Source organism: Stigmatopora nigra, chromosome 18, assembly GCF_051989575.1.
Source record: "Stigmatopora nigra isolate UIUO_SnigA chromosome 18, RoL_Snig_1.1, whole genome shotgun sequence".
Lineage (NCBI taxonomy): Eukaryota > Metazoa > Chordata > Actinopteri > Syngnathiformes > Syngnathidae > Stigmatopora > Stigmatopora nigra.
Genome location: NC_135525.1, coordinates 10,257,116 through 10,270,879, shown reverse-complemented (window position 1 = coordinate 10,270,879; position 13,764 = coordinate 10,257,116). Strand labels below are relative to the sequence as shown.

The 13,764-nt window shown below is 43.4% G+C and overlaps 2 protein-coding genes across 2 annotated transcripts; one reads left to right on the top strand and one right to left on the bottom strand.

Annotated features, from left to right (window-relative positions):
* ppp1r9bb (protein phosphatase 1, regulatory subunit 9Bb) lies at positions 1-10,316 on the bottom strand. The gene is made up of 10 exons (XM_077738927.1): positions 8,725-10,316; positions 5,019-5,151; positions 4,134-4,254; positions 3,928-4,032; positions 3,674-3,806; positions 2,661-2,810; positions 1,881-1,934; positions 1,567-1,796; positions 1,407-1,503; positions 1-916 (listed from the first exon to the last, which is right to left on the bottom strand). Exons 1-10 carry the CDS (start codon positions 9,847-9,849, stop codon positions 866-868), a joined length of 2,199 nt encoding a protein of 732 aa, XP_077595053.1. The 5' UTR covers positions 9,850-10,316; the 3' UTR covers positions 1-865.
* Positions 6,965-13,079, top strand: sgca (sarcoglycan, alpha). The gene is made up of 11 exons (XM_077738928.1): positions 6,965-7,551; positions 8,680-10,948; positions 11,040-11,165; positions 11,246-11,397; positions 11,474-11,540; positions 11,618-11,816; positions 11,889-12,057; positions 12,215-12,423; positions 12,696-12,722; positions 12,793-12,966; positions 13,049-13,079. Exons 2-11 carry the CDS (start codon positions 10,873-10,875, stop codon positions 13,077-13,079), a joined length of 1,230 nt encoding a protein of 409 aa, XP_077595054.1. The 5' UTR covers positions 6,965-7,551; positions 8,680-10,872.
* The last annotated feature ends 685 nt before the right edge of the window (positions 13,080-13,764 follow it).

The following is a 13,764-nucleotide window of genomic DNA, read 5'->3' as shown; positions in this document are numbered from 1 at the left end:
CACTGTTGACCATTTAATCCACAAAACACAATGCAAAGCATGTGCACCGTACAAGCCTTAATCATTATTATTAGGAAAAATACTCACAACCATGCCTGGTTTCCATCATTTTAGTCATCCGCACAGATTCCACTTTTTGTTACGTAACATTTGTTCGCTTGGGGTGTGCCAGTTTTATAAATACGAAGTCAAAATAGAAGCCCAGCTCTACAAAGATGGCGGCATCTAATACAGGCAGTGTATGTATTTTGTCCGATTGTTTTTTTGTTTATTTTTCCTGGTGGTGCTGCAGCTGCTGGTTCCAGACTTTTTAAAATGTCCTCTGCTGGTACTGGCCATTTCCATCAGTAGTCACAATGAACGGAGGCTTGGCTTCTTCTTAACTCAAGAACTTTACGTACGCAGTTCTTTTCCCGTTTTTTTAAATACACAAACACTTATAGGCAGCAGGTGGTTACCATGGATACAATCAGTCCAGTTTTTGATCCCCCGGCAAAGCACCTCAGTCGATAATCTCACATCAAGTTTACCACCACGATGACCCTCCATCTTAAATGAGTTAGCGTGATGTTTTTTTCTTTTAAATGTGATGACTTGAAAACGGCTTAAACCACGACTATACAGTAGTTACATCCGGACACGTTGGAAAGTCACCAAACTAGAAAGAGGAAGGTTTGTTTTTTGTTTGGCAATTGGAAAGAGGAAGGGAAGAAGAAAAACGCTAGACCCCCCGATGTGTGAAAGATAACAAAATTAGGGGATAAAACACTCCAGGTGTGAAAGAAAATGGGTTCTACGAGAAGAGTGAACAAGATACCCTGCAGCTCCTCCTTGTGCTCTCCTTATGTTCCCCCACAAAGGCTTCTTATAAAGGTTCTGATTTGAGCTCCTCCACTCGGCACTCCAGGTCAGCCACCTGCGGACAAAAAGATATTCATCACGTCTACGGAAAAACTAGCTGAAACTAATTGTATATCAGAAGAAATGTGGAACCACAAGATCCAGAGTGCTATTTTTATCTGTATTATTTTGTCTACTTCGTCATTTGTTAACGTATTTATGTTCCTGTTGAAGTGGAAATTCTGACTTCATTCACATCCAAATCATGTTTGTGATTTGCCTTTGAAATTCTCCATGTAAGCCACCAGGAGTCACTCCAACCTACAAAGATTATCAGTAGCTCAATTCCTATAATTTCAAGTAGTACAAATAAAAAACTTAAGCCTTTGACAAAACTGTGTACATGTTTTTTTTTTTTAAATATAATTTAACTTAGCAAAGCCTAGATCTTTGCAAACATCAAAATCCTCCACTGGTCATTTTTGTTAACGCAAGCAAACTAACACCAAGATTGCAGCTTCATCCTTAGTAGGACGACCTGATTTTCATGGATGGATTGGGCTGACCTGTTCCTGCAGCTGACCCGATTCCTCCTTGAGGATGGACGCCTCGGCCCCGACTTGGGCGCTTCGTTGAGTCTCCTTCTTCAGGTACTCCATTTCCCTGCAGATTGTATCACAGGTTAACATTCAGGAAGAAGAGAAGTACTCAATGGGATGGTCTTACTTCTGCTGGAACTCCTTAATGAGACGCTTGGCCTTGCAGTATTTGCGCTCCAGAGCCTGGTACTGCGCCTGTGTTTCCTTCAGGTGTTCATCCACTGCCTGGCATAGGCTCTGTGCCTCCATCCAGTAGCCTTCCAGCTTCTCCATACGCTCCTTGTTCTCTTGCAGGGTCTGCTCCAACTGTAATTTGTCCATGCGCCAGCGCTGCTTGTCCTGCTCGGCGTGGTGCAGCTACAGGGGGAATTGTAGAAATAAAATTATCCCTCATGACAATGGAAGAAATATGGAAATGTTTCTGTCGCCTGATCGCCATACCTTCCTCTTCAGTTGCTGGATCTCGGCCTGAGTCACGGCGTGTTTTATTTGGAGCTGAAGGTAAGATGGGTGTGAGAATGTGCAGGTAATACATTAATATCTAAGTACTGTTTAATATCCAAGTACTGTTTAATATCCATGTACTGTTTAATATCCAAGGGCTGTTTAATATCCAAGTGCTGTTTAATATCCAATTACTGTTTAATATCCAATTACTGTTTAATATCCAAGTGCTGTTTAATATCCAAGTGCTGTTTAATATCCATGTACTGCTTAATTTCCATGTACTGTTTAATATCCATGTACTGTTTAATATCCATGTACTGCTTAATATCCATGTACTGTTTAATATTCATGTGCTGTTTAATATCCAAGTGCTGTTTAATATCCAAGTGCTGTTTAATATCCAAGTGCTGTTTAATATCCAAGTGCTGTTTAATATCCAATTACTGTTTAATATCCATGTACTGTTTAATATCCAAGTGCTGTTTAATATCCAAGTGCTGTTTAATATCCAATTACTGTTTAATATCCATGTACTGTTTAATATCCAAGTGCTGTTTAATATCCAAGTAGTGTTTAATATCCAAGTACTGTTTAATATCCATGTACTGTTTAATATCCAAGTGCTGTTTAATATCCAATTACTGCTTAATATCCAATTACTGTTTAATATCCAAGTGCTGTTTAATATCTAAGTACATTAGACCTGCTGCTTGTCAATCTTATTTCAAAAATTTCTGGTTTTTACAGCGTTTCAATGGCGGCAGGCATACGCACCTCTTTGTACTTATGTGCCAGTTTCTCCGGATCAGTCTCTAGTGGCGAAAGATCCTCATTTTCTGCCAAGTCGAATACTTCGATGGCTCCCGTGTACTGGGGACTGATGTCTTCGTCTTCATCCTCCTCGTCACTGCCATACTCGCCACCCTAATGAGACAAGTGGTAAGAAATTTTGAATAAGCTATTTCTAGCTAATTTTGCAGATTTGGTTAAATACTGATTCATTCATATTTTTTTTAGCGTGTTCAAGGTACATTTGTAGTACATAAGTATAGTAGTTTTCCAACCAGTTAAGTCCATTTCTAGGAATTTCTTCTTTGAAGGGTTAATATGGACAGGAAAAACAGGTGAAGTACAGTGAATAACCCATAGATGGTGCAAAACAGCTGTTATATGAAATCTTCATTTCACCCCAAGGCCCATCTTCCACAATTTCTTGATGCTTTTCAAGAACCACCCACTCTCGATGAATAGAGACACTTCCTGTTGTTGTCGACTATGGAAAAGGTCGTTTCCATGTGCGTGTGCCGCACTGAAACGACCATTTTCCTACCAAGGCGGCGCCAAGCGGAGAAGCCATTTTGCCGGAGAGGTTAGATGTCCCGCAAAGAGGCTTTTCTACATTCTAGCTGACCTCATTCAGCCAAATGCGAACCCAGTTAGACAATCGTAGGGAATAAATACAGGCTGCATTTTTGTCCAGGGCTTTTTCGCTCGACTTAGCGCGCCTGATGTTTTGATCTCGCCACGTGTATAAAAATACACACAAATGCATCGGGCCCCCAAAGTGGAAGCAATACCGAATAAATATTGATGAAACGACTCAGAGGCAGGCTGAATCCGAGTCGGTGGGGGAGGGGGAAAACGAAGGGTCGAAAAGGAGGGGTGAGAAATTGGATTACTCAGCGTTTTCCCCCGGTGGCTTCGGCGTAGCGCAACCGCTGCCCCGCCGCACATTCCACAATGACGAGCGTACACTTTAATTGCGCAAAAAAAAACAATGTATGGACCTCCTGCTCTTCCATGTACTGGTTATAACGCTGTTCCAGCATCTCCCGTTGCCAGCGCTCCTGCTCCAGAGTCTGCTGGATGAGCTGGGCCACTTCGCTCTGCTCACCCGGCTTCTCACGCCCAATGTAGAACCTGCAAAATGCAGTTGGTTATCATTTATTGCCAGGGAAATAGCTTGAACTATTGACCTTAAAATTACGCTAACCTAGACATGGGCTATACTATATTTTAAAGGTGACTTTTTTTATCTTACTTGACAGTTCCCGACGTGTTCCTGAGCACGGAGGCGGCGAAATTCTGGGTGACTCCCACTAAGCTGGTCCCGTCCACTTCTACGATCAGATCGTTCACTTGGATCCTGTGAGGAGGGCCGCAATGAGTGATGTCATAAAGCTATGTCACATTGAAGCTATCTTAAAAGGTAGTTTGATGCAGTGATGTCATAGCACACGGGCGCACCTGCCGTCACGATGTGCCGCTCCGCCATCTGTCACCGTTTTGACAAAGATGCCTAACTTCTCCAGGCCCATGTCTGCCCCAGCACCCATGCCAATGATGCTTATGCCAAGGCCGTCCTCATCTGGAAACCAGAAAAAAACTGCTTAATTCAAAGGTACGGCTTCTTTTTTGTTGTTTTTGTTGTTGTTGTTCTTAAAAGTTGACAAAAGTTTCATTCATTTCAGATCAACCTAGGCTAGAAAATAATGTGACCGGACGTTTGGTAGCCGGATGTCTGGTCGCCTGGACATTTGGTCACTTGGACGTTTGGTCACCTGGATGTTTGGTCGCCCAGGTGAATATAATTTTGAGAGAAATAAAAAGCATGGTTGGCAAAATGGAGGTGTACTCTATTTTAGTGTTTATGTAATTTTCCTCCGGAAAATTATTCATAATCTCAAGAATATGGTTATTGGAAAAAAAACAAGCTGGGGTTTTAAAGCAAAAAAGCCACAATGTTTTGAAAATGAGGTCAGATTTTTCATGGAAAAAATTCTTGCAATAGTATGAGGTTTGACATTTTTTACAAGAACAGCTGTAAGAACCCACATTTTAATTTTACAACTTTTCCCCCATTTATTTTACTTTATGACTTGAAATATTACGACAAGTGATTCCATTGTTGTCAGCGCAACCTATTTTGCAGGTAAGAAGGAAAAACCTTTTAAGTCCCATTTTGTTGGCATGTCTACATCTAAATATAGTTTCCTATAAATATGAGTCCACCATGTCGAGGGATGTTGGAGCTCAGATTCCTCATAGAAAGACAGTTTTTGCAGGCTGGAAAAATTGTGATTTTAGAGATAGGGAAAAAGGCTTTTAAGCTTATCTAACATCATTGTTCACCTTTTTCCAGCTCCACCGGGAACAGATCCAGCCGCTCCACTCGTTTCTCCAGCTCGTATTCGGCGGAGGCCGCCATGGGGTCCACGTCTTCATTACGCCGGTCGTAGTCCTCGTTGGGGTAAGTGGCAAACACCTGCGCGAGACGTAAAAGCATTTTCGTCAATCTCCCGAAGGTAAAAATGCGTCCTCGCTGATAACGATTGCACAAAGAATGAATTCTGGGAGCAGAGCGGAAGCTACTGAAAAAAAAAAAAATGAAAGACGGTTTTGGCAATGGGAAAGTTTGGAGCTATATTTAGGGTCCTTTGTACTACTCTGCCTGCTCTAGTAGAAGAATTTTCTTCTTCTAAATACTGCATAAGGAGTTGGACATAAAGACTAGGAAAATGTTTTACTGTATTAAAAAAATGATGACTGGCTATATACTCTTTATGCCAGTAGATGTTGGCAAATTAACATTTACTATTTGTTGGTTATTTTCTGTTTTGCAGTAAGATCCATTACTGGATGAATTTAGAATATCCTTATTTATATTGATGCAATAATTTTTCTTAAGATTTTCCCTTCAAAGTAAGACATTTGTACTCCCTATTAAAACCATGAATATAGGGCTTAAAATTGGGAATCAGCCAAAATATAAATCAATTTTAGGACTTTTAAATGGTAATATTAGCTAAACATATAGGATTTTAAGGGGACCTTGTAGTTAGCAAAATACAGTAATTTCTATAAAAAATAAAATACATTTTAAAAAATGAACATGGAACCTATAATGTATGAAATAAAACACATAACAAATAGCAATATTTAATTCAGGTGAACAACTAACCGCAATGGAAAGTATTTCAACTTGCCACATTCATTCTGCTTCTTTTAAACAGTGTGCTCGTTTACATAAGCACTTGCAGCATGTCAATGGCGGCCTCCTGCAGCTGCACACACACACATTCACACACACACATACACACTGACACACACACACACTGAAGACAGGAGGCGATTATGCATGCAGCACATGGCATGCTCGACTAGTCACACACCACCGAGCGACTCCTGATTTTTCCTCAATTTTCTTCCCACTCCAGCGGCGTGTTCACACTTTGTTTGGTGTTGGTTCACTTTGTATGCACACGTCTCTCGTTCCGAAGTGCGTCGAGCCGCACTCTCCGTCTCCATAGCGACCTAACAAGCGCTTGAGATTTAGCCGCGCCTCTCCTTACAGAGAGTTACAGTACGGGTGTATTTGCTTGCATCGTTGAACACTCAACAAGGCTCTGCTTCTTCATTGAAATCTACTTTAGCGCTGAGAAAAGCTTCTAATGGGGCTCTGCTTGGGCACTAGTTCAGGGGCTATGAAGTCCTTCTCCTCTCCATAGGTAGCCGAGATGGACTTCGGCACCCCCGTGACTCGTGTGAGGAATGAAAATATCAATGGCTTTTAAGTGCTGCAAAAAATGGACAGTTTTAAATAAAAAATATCTGTTTCTCATTTTGTTATCGATGCCCTGATTGTGTATTTTTTTGCAGGCAAGGCCAAGTTTGAGTCATCTAAATTTGTATTTGTTATAAATTATTTGTGGAGTAGGAAAATAAGGTTTCAAACTAATTTTAAAAAATGTTGGGGGTAAAATACTATTGCAAAATTAATAAAAATACTAATGACTTTCAAGCACTGTAAAAAATGGACTGTTTAAAATTTAAAAATATTGGTATTTCATTTAGTCCCAAAATAAGGTTTCAAACTAATTCATTTATTTATTTTTTGTAGAATACTACAGCAAAATTAATAGTTTACCCATTGTTGTGAATTGGTATATTTTTGTTGTGATTTCTTGACTTTAAAAGAAAATGTATTTTAGCTGTTGGTGGACCCTCTCTTTCCTGCAAGGTTTGTTTCAATACTGTAAGTATATTAGAAAATATCTATTTTTTTTAACATTTTACAGGCAGCCCATCATCAAAACAGATTGGACACGTCTCTCCGTCAATGGCAGCTAATAAATTCCCCCCTTCAGAAGGTTTAAGCCCAAGTGAAAGCTTTTGTGTATTGAGGTTTTTTGATTTAGGTTACCTTTGTATTTAGCAGGATTAAAAACATTTGGATTAAACACACACACACGCACATGGTCAATATTGTTTCCAGAATCCACAAACATTGAGTTTTTCCTAACTTTGTATTTTGTGGCATCCTGATCTAAGGCGCTGACATAAAGTATTGAAGTCAACGACCAATGGCGCGTCTAATTGACGACGTGGCACTTTCGCCTCGGCCTACAGACTTGTTGTCGTGTTTGGGAGACAAACAGTAGGATTAGAGACAGCCCGGCGACTGCTCCCCATTGGCAAAGGGGATTGGTTGCTTGCTTGCTTATGTGTGCCAGAGAAGGGCGCTGTTCCAGTTGTGACAGATAGTAGGTCAGAGGAGCCAACAGATGGCCAGGAAAAGTCCCTCCTCCCTCTGCGGCGGCGGCAACGGCGGCGGCGTGGGATGGCCCACTATTGCGGCGAGTTGGAGACGTTAACCAGTCCAAATGTGTGTGTGTGTGTTTTGTCTGCGAGTGATAAACAACAGTTGAATGTAGCTAACAAAGAGATGCTAAAATCAGACCCTGCTATAGGCCCCTCTTTGAGAATAGTACTTGGAAAGATGGTACTTGGAAAGATAGTACTTGGCCTTTTTAGGTTTATCAGTTGGAATGGAGGAGCAGTTCATTATTTGGGCATGTTGATTTGAGATAAGAGTGTCAGGAATGTTCTTTTCCCATGAGATAGTTGAAATATGTGTTAAGGTTTTTTTTGGGGAGGAAACATGGTAAGATCATAGGAGTGTCTTGTATTTTTTTAATTGATTCTTGGGGCTTGTACAGTAGACAAGGTTGATACTTTAAAATATTTAATGTGACTATTTGTTATATGTTTTTAAATAGTTGTAGGTTAGCGTCAATATTTAAATGCATTAAATTAGAAATAGATGGTGGTTGTGGAGCCTGGTAATATGTTAAAGTATTTATGGTATTGCACATTGTCGTTGAGGATGCTAGCCGTCCAATCCAAAAAAAGTTGAGTCTTTTTAAATGTGGCCAAGCCTAAATATTATTGGCTAATAGTGCTCAATTGGGCTGTTTAATTTAATTAAATGGATCATTACATTAAGTGAACATATTAAATGTTTTTATAGAATTGATTAAAAAAAAAAATATATATATATATATATATATATATATATATATATATATATATATATATATTTATATATATATATATATATATTTACAATTTTTGTAGACAGTAAATGACTAAGCATATTACCAATTATAATTACTGTATTTTCACGACTATAAGGCGCACTGCATTTAAAGGCGCACCCTCAATGAATGACACATTTAAAATTTTTTTCCATATACAAGGCGCACTGGATTATAAGTCGCACTGTCTATTTTGGAGAAAATGTCAGACTTTTAAGTGCGCCTTTTAGTCGTGAAAATACGGACACGGATGGCATTTCGCGTAGTCTGTGCCAGATAATCGGCGAGGTCACTCTGTGTCCCTGTTTTGTTTCTGTAAAGCAAAATGTGTTTGTGTGTGTGCCCACTCATCATCCACTCATCCAGTGAACTGCCACCAGCCAACTTATGTAATGACTCACTCTCTTTTTTTTCAGTGTGACCCCAGGTGACCTTTTGAGTCAACGCCATCTCAGACTCACCTTGATGGGATCCACGCTGAAATGGATTTTCCTGGATGGCGGCGGGTCCTCCTCGGCGGGTAGCCCGGCGATTTCCACGCAACTGGACTCGGCCTCGTAGCGGTCGTCCTCTTCTTCCTCGTCCTCCTCACGGTTGTCTCCGTCGTCTCCCGCCGTTTCGTCGTCCTCGCCCGGGTCTCCGTTTTCAAAGCGCGGGGCCTCGCCGGCTTCCCCAAGACGCTCAGTTTTGGCCTCCACGCCGGCGTCCGACACCGTCTTGACCCCGCGTTCTTCCGCCTCGGCCTTTCGAGAACCACCAGCGGGCCCCTCTCGGTTGTCCTCCTGAAGGGGGGCGGCGGCGGTGGTGGCCCTCTTGGTGATTATTTTAGAGTTCAAGACGCCCACCCTGGCGCTCACGCCCCTGGACGGCAGCGGTGGCGCGGACGAGAGCCGGTTAAGGTTGTTCCGCAGTTCGGCGGCACGCTCGAAGACGGCGCTGAGCTGGCTGACGGTAGGCGAGACGGCCTCGCCGGCGTCCAAGCTGTCCAGAGACTCGGTGCTGCCGTTAAAGCGGGCCATGGCGTCCAGCCGGCCCTCGGGCGGCCCGCCGGCTTTGTCGGCCTTGAGGAGAACCCTGGTAGTAGCTAGCTTCTCCTGCTGCTGCTGTTCGAAGATACGGCGGGTCTCCTGCAACTTCGAGTAGCTTGGCGACGAAGCCCGCCGGTGCCCGTTTTCCGGCTTGTTGTCCAACTTGCTGACCCGCTCAGAAACACTGGAACCCATCTTGAGCAGGGCGCTGTGGTCCACGTTTTCGTTCAGGCTCCCGGCCCGAGGGAGGGACAGGCGCACGCCTTTGTCGCTACCCTTGGCGTCCTCCTCGGATTCGGGGACGACGTCTGGGACGGCGTCAGCGGCGGCGTCGGCGCAAGCGGCAGTGGTGGTCTGCAGTTGCTGGAACATGTTCTTGATGCGATGCACGTTGGAGCCGTAGCGGCGCCCCCGGGGCCCGTCCTGGAGGTCGCCGTTGGCGGGGTTGTCGGCCATGGGCTTCAGGGCCTGCAACCCCGCCTCGTAAGCGCTCCTGTGTGGGGATGGGCTCCTGAGCGTGGAGCCGGCGCTCTTGGGGGTGGCTTCGCTCTTCATCATGGTGGCTCGCTCAGTCGCTCACTGGCTCCCCGACGGCATGTCTCGGCCCCACCCCCCCACCACCGCCACCTCCCTCAACCTGACCCCCGGTGCCTGAGATGCGTGGTCCGCCTCCGGGTTGCTGCGGGCAGGTGGATGGAGACAAAAACAAGGGCTCGCATCCGAGGCCTGCCGATGCGGTCTGTGTCACGCTCTGCTATGGGGAGAGCGAGCACGATGCATCTGTCATTAGCTCGAGCACATCCGAGCCATCCGATGGCTCCAGTCAAAATCGGACGGAGAAAGGAGAGAAAGAAAGAGAGGGGGAGAGAGCAAAGGCAGACGAGACGAGACGCGAGGCTTTAGCGCGGCTGAAGACAGATTGCTTACGGTTTAATCCCTTTTTAAAGGCAGCATCATTTGGACGTCTCCTTGTGGAGAGCAGCAGATTTCTGCCTGCTTCTCTGAGGCGAGGCGAGAGCCGATGCTGCAAGGAGGAGAAGACTCCTCTGGGCCCTAGTGCCCCCCTCAGTCACAATCATCATTTCCACTCTACAATGTGACATTTTTATGAATGGTCAAATCGTCTTCATCACCAACTGAAAATTGCATTGAATTTTAGAAGAATAAATGTGGCTTCCTCATTTTGTGAATCTTTGTTTTCGTATCAAGTTTGGTTACAACGCTCTACTATTTATTGAAGATTTGTTGTTGTTGAAATCTGCCAGCTGATGCCTGTCATTTTTTCCAGTGAAACAATGTTGCCCTCTTCGGGTGGTTTTGGTAGTGCAAACTAATACATACTACTCTTTTCCCAGCTATGTTGACTATTATTTATTCATATTACTATATCCTCCTAACTACCTGGATTTTTTTCTCCAATCACATTTATTTTGAAATTCCCCATTTTATGTGAAGTAATTGGAATACTGCAAAACATTACTATATACTTATAACTATTTAACAGATTGTTTGCATTTTTTCCCTCCCACATTGAGCCAAGATCAGATAGTATATGAAGGCGGGCCAGTCCAAAATAACCCTATGCACTTGCAGCTGTCAATCAAAGGCCAAACCAAGATGGCAGGTTACTACTACAGCTGCTTCTTCTTTCTCACAGGCAAGTTTGATCTTATAGTATACTATCCACTTTATTCCATGGCTGCTTTCTCATGTATAAAATGTTTCTATTGTCGTATTTCCTCTCACAGCAGCCGCCATTTTGGCTCAAGCAGAGATCAAATTTGACATCCCGGCAGGAAAGTTTTTCTCCTATGAGTTGATGAGGGAGACGTTCCAGAGTGAATTTGAGTCACTATCCCAACTCCAACTCTACCGTGAGTGGCCCCGCCCTCTTTTTTTGTGGATGTGTGTATTGTTGTGTCTTTATTGATTCGGGCAACTTTCCCCAAAACAGTGGGGCGTGTTTACGATGACCCTTTGGTCTTCAAATGCAACCAGCAGTACTTTCCCGATCTCCCCGAGTGGCTACGCTTCACTCAGAGGCATCCCTACGATAACGGATTTCTTTACGGGACACCCGCATCTCCGGGGAAAAGCGTCATTGAGGTCACTTTTCACAAATTAACTTGAAAATTTGACTTTTTCAAGTTGCCAGATCAAATCATCCCGTTTTTTTTCTCAGATTTACGCAGTCAACAAACGAAGCTACGAAACCACCAAGCAAATTCTCGTCCTTAACGTACACGCCGGTACAAATTGTCTTCATATGTTGGATTTATTTTTATTTCATTTCATTTAATTAATTCCCATTTCTCACCCACTCAAGCGAAAAGCCCACCCTACCAAGCGGAATTCTTCATCAAACTACGTGAAATCGAGAAAGTGCTGCCCCCTACTGTTCAGGATGAGATTAAGCAAGACTTCCAGAAATTATGGGATACCGAGGCCTTGGATATTGTCAACATCTCCAACGCGCTAGACCGCGGTGGACGCGTCCCACTCCCACTGGCGGGACATTTTGAAGGGTGAGCTCCACGTTGTTTTTTTTAGTCGGCTCCATCATGGAGGTTCATGGTCTGATCCCAGGATTTTTCCAGAGTCTACGTAAAGGTGGGGTCGGAGCAGAACTTTTCCTCGTGCCTCTGGCGGACTCAGACGCCGGCGCATCGGCGGCAGTGCGCACCGGGCGCTAAGGTCAAGGTGCCAGGCGGTTGCAACTTCTGCAGCATCCCCAGCAACTGCATCAGTTGGTGTAGTGCCGAGCTGGTAAGACTCTTTTTCTATTGGACGTCCCAGATTGATAGCTTCAGATGTCCAATCAAATGTGACTGGGAGGCACCAATTGCTCATCTCCAACATTTACTTACACCACTAAGAAATGTATCTTGTGGCTTGGCAACCGTTATAACCCAACCCCTTGCAGTTCGATCTGTCCCAGCAAGAACCGAGTCCACCCGCACCTACCCCGGGTTCAGGCGTGCTGGAAGCCGGCATGGACTTTGACCCCCCAGAGTCCCCCGAAGACCGTGACTTTTTGCCGGACTACCTGGTGACGGTCATTGTGCCACTGGCCTTGGCCCTCATCCTGTTCCTACTGCTCGCCTATGTCATGTTTGGACGTCGCGAGGGCGTGTACGTATGAGAATGACCGCAATTGGGAAAAACTATGTCCGTAAAATATGTACAAAAACATGCTTTTTAGCAATTTTCCTTCTAAGCTGTGCGAATGCGTCTTCTCTGCGCAGCAGCAATCATATGGGGCGCAGTAAATAAAATCCAAACAATTTTTTTTACCTCTTTCCCCATGGTGGCGCCGTTTACGTGGAAAAATTAGAGGGAACATTGCTTTCTAGCGTACATTTATTTTTCCCAAGTCAACTACAAAATATTATCTTTCCTTACAGTGACAAGAGGAACGCCAAAACAAACCAGTAAGTAGATGGGGAATTTATCAATCAGTTTGAATGTGGGGTCTCACTGTCCTGACTCTTGGGGTCGCAGAATCCAGTTGTACCACCACCACACCATTTTGGATAACACTGATGAGTTGAGGAGCATGGCTCACCACCGAGGGGCCCCCCCGCCACTGTCTACACTCCCCATGTTCGATAGCCGTACCGGGGGCCGGGCCACGCCCTCGGATAGCCCCCGTATGCCCCTCATCATGGCTCAGCAGTAAGAACCTTAATTATATAAATTGCCTTTTATTTAAATGAAGGCATGTTTTGATTTTTTTTGTGTTTTCTCATATTCACAGCGACCCCCATGTCGACTCGTTGCCAAGGTGACAACGTCGCTCTTGTTTGACAATTTCTGCACTCTTGAATGCCAATTCAAAGGCATAATATGTTGCGTTTGTGTCCATAGGAAATAAGAGAATCGATGGAGTGGACATCCTGGAGAAAAGAGTGTGTTGTTAAGAGTTTGTGAGTGATTTATCTTCTGAACTTTAAGGTACCCTTTTGCATTTATTTGTAATAGTATTATTGCTATTTTAGTTTTATGACCCCTTGCTATGCTATTTTGGTAACATCTTTGGGTTTAAATTTAAATAGACTTCTACTTACATTTCGCATGCACGTATTATGGTTGACTTCAAAATGACAAATATGATTGTCATTTTTTTATTGAATTATTCGGTCGTTTGAATTTTCTGTTTGCCCAAAAAAGCAATTATAATTCATCTAAAATATAAATGAGTTAACTTTGTTTTCACTGCTCTTGGTGGGAACCACAAGTGCAACTGCTGTGGAAATCTTGGTGTACAATTTAAGCCACTTTTTCTGTCATATTTCATTTAAAAATATGTCCAAAGTTTCACAACAGTTGCAAGACAGACCAGTGAAAAGTCTCCCACTAATTAGAACCACTTGACATGCTTTATTTCAGCACCCAGCAATAATTAAAAACATCTCGATTTATTATTATACATGTACAACATAAGTACACAATCTCTTCTTTTTCGATCATAAA